This window comes from Atta colombica, unplaced genomic scaffold, assembly GCF_001594045.1.
Source record: "Atta colombica isolate Treedump-2 unplaced genomic scaffold, Acol1.0 scaffold102, whole genome shotgun sequence".
Classification (NCBI taxonomy): Eukaryota; Metazoa; Arthropoda; class Insecta; order Hymenoptera; family Formicidae; genus Atta; species Atta colombica.
In genome coordinates, this window is record NW_017259187.1 from 1,603,375 (window position 1) to 1,611,779 (window position 8,405).

Consider the following 8,405-nt stretch of genomic DNA (forward strand, 5'->3'; position numbering starts at 1 on the left):
AGAGAGAGAGAGAGAGAGAGAGAGAGAGGATAAAATATGGGGAGGATGATGGGGTGTGATTGAGGCTCGCGATGGAGACGGAGGGAGAAATTGGCGAAAATATGTGTACGCGCGTGCGTGAGTAGAGGGATAGAATAAGGGAAGCGGAAGGTACAAGAGAGGGAGAACGAATAACCAGAGGGGAAAGACGAGAAGCTGAAGAAGACAGTCCGGAACTTCAGACGTCTACGGACCTGACCGCAAACCTCGTTCCCTCCCTTTAAGTTTCACACTAGTTTTTTTCGCGCTATCATTTCTCCTGTTAAAGTTAGGCCGCCTTTACCGCAAAAGGGTCCTGATTACAAGATCAGGATGGTCCATGCCGCATCCGATATTAACGAGAAGAGCTATATCCTGGATGCGAGAGAGAACTTCGAGGATGTGAGTAAGCCGTCTCTATCTTATTCTGTTCAACGAAAGTCTTCCGCGTCGACCGAACATGTCCCCATTTCGCTTTTCCGGAACGAATAAAATCGTTGCCGGCAAAGCGATATGCAGATCATTACCGTATTACAAATGAAGAGAGAATGTCTCGCATCTCTTTTTCGTTCTCTTTTCTCGATGTCTTTTTTTTTCTTACGTTTTTTATTACAATAAAATAGAGTAAAAATTATTTGATATCCTGGAATATACCGACAGAATTTAATTTAACTGGAAAGTACAAAAGTTATGATATTTTTATTTCCAGATGTTACATTTTACAAAAAGATTATTTGAATATTTTGCAATTTAAAAGTTCTCGTAAAGTGTCTGTCTAAAGTGAAAAAGAAGTCTTATATTTTGAATTACTTTTACACAAATTTAAACTTTTGTAATGAAAGTACAATATTGATATAGATTAATATTTTTTTAGATATAATTAAATTGATATAACAAACTTGATTGATTGCACTCTAAGCTTCTATATATATATATATATATGTTTATAGCACAATGTAAAATATCTGCATAATATTTCGCAATATATATAATAGATTATACTATTTCTGCTAATTCAAACAAAAATAATTAATTGTCGTAGCGGATTCGATTGGACATAAACGATGAAATCCTCAATATATTTTATTGTGCTATTAAGTAAAATATGTATTTAATAATTTGAAATATTTGCATTTACTTTTACTTAAATTAAATCAATATACAACAGTTTTAATGTACACTAACGCATTTAATCGAATTCCCTATCAGTTTTCATCAGCAACATATGCTGCAAAAGAAAATATGTTCTTTATATTTCTTGTTTATCATAAGATGTTTTTTCCTACTAGAGGAAATTAATTCAGAAAATAAATATATCTCTCGGGATCTTCTAGTTCCAGTCGACACCAACTAAAAGTAACATAACATCCGTGTTATAACTTCACACTCAATAATATAACTGTCGTGTAACACCATGTGTTTTATTTAAAGTTGAGAGGTAACGCATTATTTGAAACGCTGTTATCGTTTTCATTATTCTTGTCGTTTCTTTTTTCTCTAACGATAACAGATTCAGCCATTATTATACTATATATGTATTATACTATATATGTATATTTTACTGTTATTTTAATCTTTATCTTTAATTACTCAATAGATATTATTTTTTTTTAAATGACTAAAATATTTTCTAAAATATAAAAATTTAGATATTTTGTAAATGTTTTGTACTTCATATCTTAGGTTGGATTCTAATAATCACTGCCAATATGTGGCATACATATATATGTATGAACTATTAATTTTAAGTATTGGTAGTGAATATTAGAATGAACTTTTAATAACGATTAATGTTTATAAACAATGTTTAATAAAATCTGCGTTTGTAAATTACAATTTAATTTTCTCATGAAAATAAAGCATTTGTTAAAAAATAAAAATATTAATATAAAGAAGTCTCGAAGATTTATTAGATATAAATTTATAAATAATATAAAGAAAAGCATAAGAATAGCTTAAAATTTTTAAATTGATTTTTTACAAATTAATATTGATTATTAAATAATGTAATTTTTAACTTTAATATCTTACTTTAACATTATAAAAAAGAAATAAATTATTTTCTAAAAAGTAATGGTAATGTGTTGCTTTTATGAACCATTTCTATTCATTTTTCAATTTAATATAACTTAATTCAATTATTTAATATAACTTATTTCAATATAACTTAATTTTAATCTTGATTTCAACTTCTTCATCTATTTTTCTAACAAGAAGAGACTTTAAAATGACCCGATTTGAAATTTAACTGGATTATAGAATATGTTCTCTTGAGTACAAATCATTTACCTTCCATTTGAGTGTCTACCATTTCTGAAATATTTCAATATTAAATTTGTGATAATGACATTTTCTTTAGTTTATTAGAGCATTTATACTCGAGTAATAATTTATAGTGTAGAAGATATGGTAATAGTCTCTTAACTTACCGACTCGAGTTCAAACCACACTAGCAATTAATTAATAATTATAAATATTATATTGTATTAAACGTTCTAATGAACCGTAAAGGGAATGCCATTGTCAAATTTAATATTGAAATATTTCAGATAGTAGACCGTCTACGGCCAAATGGACGATGATTTATATTCAAGGGCATATACTTTTAATCTTGTCAAGTTTCATTAAAATCAGTGAGGGTTCAGAGTCTCCCCTTGTAAGAATTAGAAAAAGATGAAGAGTAAGTTAAATCTAGAATAAAGTTAATAGAAAAATGACATTAGTAACATTCCAACCCTGAACTTATATTACATTTATGTTGAGTGTGAAATTATAGCAGATGTTTTAATTAGTTTCAACTGGAAAGTAGATCATAGCATAGTCGCTACACAATTATCGAGCAACCCCGTCGTGTGATTTGCAAAATAATTTTGCAAACGACACGTTGGAGAATCGCCAGTATCCTCTCAGTTTTGCCACGTAAAAAGTTTATGAGAAAGTTACAACGCCACTTTCGCTATCTTGTTAATTCTATCTGCTCTTAATCCGCACGATTTTTAAGGGCGCAGGAAAGTCGTAATCTTCATTTCGTTTCGCGCGATTTTCTCTCGATTCTCTCCTGCTTATAATCGCGCGAATAGAAACGCGCAATTACGCTTTTTCTTCTTATGCGATTCTGATATCTTCAAGATTGGAAGTTTCCGTCATCTTGAAAAGAAGAGAAAAGAGAGTAAGAGAGTGGGAGAGTCCCTTAACAATTCCATCCGCGATGAGAAATTTCTGCGATGACATTTCGCCCGATACGCTCGTTTCAATCCATGATTTCTCCTGCGCTAGTTTTTTTTTTCTTTCGCAAAGAGCTGTTATGTCCGTCTCGAACTACAGTCAATAAAGAGTATTCGTATGGGTGTACGAACATCCATGAAAGGGAAAATGCGAGTGACAAGAAGGATGAGAAAAGAGCGCATTACCCTTTTTTTTCGATATGTGAAAAAGAAATTGAATATGTTTTGAAAATCGACACACGATTGTCGCTATGACTGACTAATACTTGTTTTAAAAACTCAACAGGTCGGCAGCATCGCATCGGAAGAATCTTATGATGATATGAGACGATTAGTTAGGGTAAGAACTGTACATCTACAAATCTACATGGAAGGAATGATTTTGCTGAAATATCTAATCTAAAATTTAACTAGATGGGGATCTTCAATCAAATTTTTTCTTGATTACAATGTAAGCTGAAGTAATAAATTTATTTCATTCTAGTTAGATACAAATCTGAAAATAATTTGTTAGACAATCAAAATAATTATATAGGACGTTCAAACATAATGAACAATATTGCAAAAAGTTTTGACATTCTAGCAATCAGCTTTGAGTATCTTAATTATTTTGATAGTTAACAAAATTATTTTCGAATTTAATTGTATTTAATTAAATTTTTAGATATTTTTAAGTAAAATTGTTCTTTCCATAAGATACAATGTAGAACACTTAATCGTTGATGACAATGTGGCGTTTGATCATTTTAGCAACTCATTTAAATGTTATACATAATTATTTTAATAGTCCAAACAAAATTATTTTTATTTTGTTAGCTAAATTTTTAGATAACAAAATGTAGCAAAATCTTTCTTTCTGTTCTATTAATTATAGAAATTAATTACATCACTTTTTTCACCCGTTTTATCTCCCTCTTATTGGAATGACAAGCGAATTAATCGCTACGGACGCAACGATTCATTACGTTCTAATTTGCGAATCTACGCGATTAGCTTCCGACGAACAACAAAGCAGATCAATTGACATGCAGCAGAAATTTCCCAAGTAGCTTCGCTGATATTGGCATATTGATTGATCCCGCGTAATGTTATTCCGGTAGGACGATGCACTCTTTCAACGCTCAATTCGTCAATTTGTCACGGCCGTTGGCCTTCGACCTGCCGTATGAACATGCGCTATCATTCCCGCTTGCAAGGAGCGCTTTTTTATCACGACGCCCCTCTACTTCACTTTCGGTATCGCTCCAAATTATTCCGTTGACTGTAATGGTGTAAATCGTTTAACTCTTCCTTGCCAACTAATTTACCAACGTATTTTTATTATGCACCTCTCTGGGAATGACATTTTCATTCCCTCATGCCGTTAATATTCATCAGCATGAAAATGTGCTCATAGAATATCTGCAGGTACGAGTCTGAATACGCAATGTTTAATTAACGTAATCATGAAATTCTGAATGTGAGGTTCTTTTCTAAAGCTTATAAATATAAACAAAAGCAAAGCATTCGTTCTAATGTCAACGTATATTGTAGGATGAAGAAATAGAAGACAAGTCCAGCAAATTTAGCAGCCTGCCGCTCGCGAGTTTCAATTTCATCAATTCCATCATCGGCAGCGGAGTCATCGGTAAATGTAAAAAAATGATAGCTTCGATATCGCGTATTTTCTGAAAGATCGTAAAAAAATAAAAGAAATCCGTTTGATATTTTGTGAAGCCGTCCCCTAGAAATATGGCTAAATTAATATAAATTTTTCAGGAATACCGTACGCTCTGCATCAAGCCGGCTTCGGTCTCGGCATCGCCCTGTTAATTTTAGTAGCGGCGTTGACCGACTATTCGTTAATTCTCATGGTGCGAAGCGGGCGTATTTGCGGCGAGATGAGCTACCAGGGTCTGATGCGAGCGAGTTTCGGTCGTGCTGGTTTCTATATTCTTACGATATTGCAGTTACTGTATCCATTCATAGGTATGTATCCCCCACAATTCATACTAACCATAGCATTACATCAATATTATTATTAGTCAACAATGGAATTGTTATGTGTAACATGTATTATATTACATTTATATTGTTCAATGAGAAATTATAATATTGATGTAATGTTAGTAGCAATTTGTATTAGTTATAGTACTTAATAAATGATAAATAAATAATGTAATGATATTTATCTGTCTGCATTGACTTTTGTATCGACATAATTCAAAGACATGATTTTCGAATAATTATCATGAATGAATTAAATAAACATTATCCAATCAATTATAAAAATGAATGAACTAATTTAACTTTATAGAAAGATCGCCACAACTCAAAAAGGATAATTTAAAAAAAAAATAGTAAAAATTGTCATAACAAATATTGATTTTTAAAGGTTGTGAAACAAAAATGTTAAGAACATATTCTTTTCGTCGATTATTTGATCAATCATTTTTTATCAAGTTAAAAAAATAGTTTTCTCTTTTTTTCTAAAATTATTTTATTGTTTTAGTTGTGTCACTTTTAAAGTAGGAAAATTATATATCAGCCTTTAATCAACGCGCAATTATGAAATAATTTTATTAACGTTACAGCAATGGTTTCATACAATGTCGTCGTCGGTGATACAGTGACTAAGGTTTTAATAAGAGTGACAGGGATGGATGAGACGAACATTCTCGCTCATCGACAAGTCGTCATCCTCCTGGCAACTTTATGCATCACCGTCCCGCTTTGTCTGTACAGAAACGTCGCGCGATTAGCAAAAATCTCCTTCCTCTCTCTAGTTTGCGTTGGATTCATTCTCCTCGCCATTGCCATCCGGATGGATACAATGTCTGCCTTGGTGTAAGTGAGATTTTCGTCTGTAGTTCATTAATATCTCCTGTAAAATCTCTATACGTAATCATAGACGTCGATTGATTACAGTCCGAGTCAGAAGGACAGCTGGAGATTCGCCAATTTCCCGGGGATCGTTCCGTCTATCGGTATAATGGCGTTCGCCTTCATGTGCCATCACAATACTTTCCTGATTTACAGCTCAATTGAAAGAGCGACCCAAGAGAAGTGGGATATCGTGACACATTGGTCCCTCTTCACGTCTTTTCTAATCGCCGCGGCTTTCGGAGTCGCCGGTTACGCGACCTTCACGTCATATGTTCAGGGCGATCTTATGGAGAATTACTGCTGGGATGACGATCTGATGAATTTCGCCAGGGTGTTGTTTAGCGGCACCATACTGCTTACCTTCCCTATCGAGTGCTTCGTTACGCGCGAGGTAATGTCTCCGATGTTCATCTTTTCTTTGGCCAATTTAATACTAAAAGATAGTAATTAATTAATTACTTATTTTGAGTTTTACGACAGTACTTTTAATACTCAAAATAAATAATTAATTATTACCTTTTAGTATGAAATAATCCAGCATTAATAATAAGAAAAACTGGATCCCGATAAAATGAATTAGTTGCATAATGTAACTTATAATATAGTAAACAAAATATGCAATAGATATAAGATTCAATAATGAATATCAAAGGAATTCTGTGAGTAATAAGGTTGGCATCAACATTGATTTGTATTCACACAAAAAAAGTCTTGTTGATACTTGAACTTAATTAATATAGGATCTTTTTATAAAGGTGATCTCTGTAAGTCGTACTCTTATAAACTCTTGTAAACCGGAGTATTTGCAAGAATTATTATGATTGCGATTTATTATCGATCCAGGTACTCATGACTGCAATAAAAGGTACGGATGAATTGGAAGGACACGAGGCTTACATACCTAATTCGGACCGCGAGTACCTGATAATCACTTTGACGATAATATGCATGGCGTATCTGATCTCCATGTTGACGGATTGTCTCGGCATCGTTCTCGAGTTGAACGGAATCCTCGCCGCAGTGCCGCTAGCTTACATTCTACCCGGTCTCTGTTATCTTAAGCTCGAGGAGGGGCCGGTCCTCTCGTCCAAGAAACTTCCGGCGCTCGGGCTGATGACTGCCGGTATTCTAGCTGCACTTTCCGGCCTTTTACTGATTATAACCAACACTTGCTCTGGTACCTGCTTTCACGGCAAGGTAATGCCGTATTGCGTCGGCAATTCGACGACAACGCTGCATCTTAACGCCACAATGTCCACCGACGACTTTGTTCTCACGGAATGCGGGATCTAAGATTAACGAATACAGTAAATCTTTAATTGTTAGTCCACCAAATTGCCGAATGAAAGTATAATATGATATGATTATAAATGTCACAGGATAAATAACGCAGGCATCATTTAAATTGTCAGGCAGATAAAATAAGATGATTCTACGTTATCTATATGCATGATAGTACCAAATCAAAAAATTGAGATTTGATATTGGCTCATCAATATCCCTCATTTTTGATGCGATAACTTTGAATACATAATTTCAAAAATCTTGAAACGTGAAATTTTATATATCACCAACTTGCGAGAAAAAAGTTGAAAGGTTTTACAAGATTAAATAAAGCAGGATTTTATCTAAGAAAAAAATATATCAGTGAAAAGATTATAATATCGTCATTGCACGGAAAATAAAGTTGCGCAAATCAGGTTTAAAGAGAATAGCGACACTATTGGATTTATAGAAAATAGACGTTATATTGTAACGTCTAAATAGATAGATGTTTCACGTTGTGGAAACATTTTATGCTCTAAGCTAGATTTTAGTATTAAATATATGAGACGTAAATTTATAGAAAAAAGGAATATTGTTTACGTTAATAATCGGGAATATTTATATGCGTTAGATAATACGATTGTTCCTTCTATGATTCTATCGACGCGATGTGATTGCGAAATCATGTCTCGAACATATAATTATCGCAATATAAAATCAATGCAATATGGAATTTTGCTTATGAGCGAGAAATCCAAAAAAATTGGCAATAGATATTATATGTAATCATTCTCTTTATGCCTCGTTTAGTAAAATACATAGATTTATGAATGTTTATTGCACGCAAATTTACCGAGTTACACATAGAATAAAATTATAATCTTTCAAGTTAATCGTGTGCACAATGAGCTTGAAATTCGAAGAAGACGATTAATTAATTCTCCGCGACGCACATTATTATAGAAACAGAATTTTAATGTACGAATCGAAATAATTATTGAATTTCCGATATTATTTATATATATATATATA

General features: G+C 32.8%; 1 protein-coding gene across 2 annotated transcripts; it reads left to right on the forward strand.

Annotated features, from left to right (window-relative positions):
* Positions 1-209: 209 nt before the first annotated feature.
* Positions 210-7,490, forward strand: LOC108687360 (putative sodium-coupled neutral amino acid transporter 11). 2 transcript variants are annotated; one of them, XM_018193082.1, is made up of 7 exons: positions 210-420; positions 3,529-3,582; positions 4,776-4,869; positions 5,001-5,210; positions 5,816-6,068; positions 6,150-6,498; positions 6,951-7,490. In XM_018193082.1, the coding sequence occupies exons 1-7, from the start codon at positions 352-354 to the stop codon at positions 7,398-7,400; spliced, it is 1,479 nt and encodes a 492-aa protein (XP_018048571.1). In that variant the 5' UTR covers positions 210-351; the 3' UTR covers positions 7,401-7,490. The 2 variants fall into 2 exon arrangements, with proteins under 2 accessions (XP_018048571.1, XP_018048562.1); XM_018193073.1 differs by lacking the exon at positions 3,529-3,582 and having other exon boundaries at positions 260-420.
* Positions 7,491-8,405: the final 915 nt, after the last annotated feature.

Coding starts and splice junctions, on each gene's coding strand:
- LOC108687360 (XM_018193082.1), top strand. CDS start 352: ATGGTCCATGCCGCATCCGATATTAACGAGAAGAGCTATATCCTGGAT. Junction 4,870..5,000: donor CATCGGCAGCGGAGTCATCG/GTAAATGTAAAA, acceptor TAAATTTTTCAG/GAATACCGTACGCTCTGCAT. Junction 6,499..6,950: donor AGTGCTTCGTTACGCGCGAG/GTAATGTCTCCG, acceptor TTATCGATCCAG/GTACTCATGACTGCAATAAA.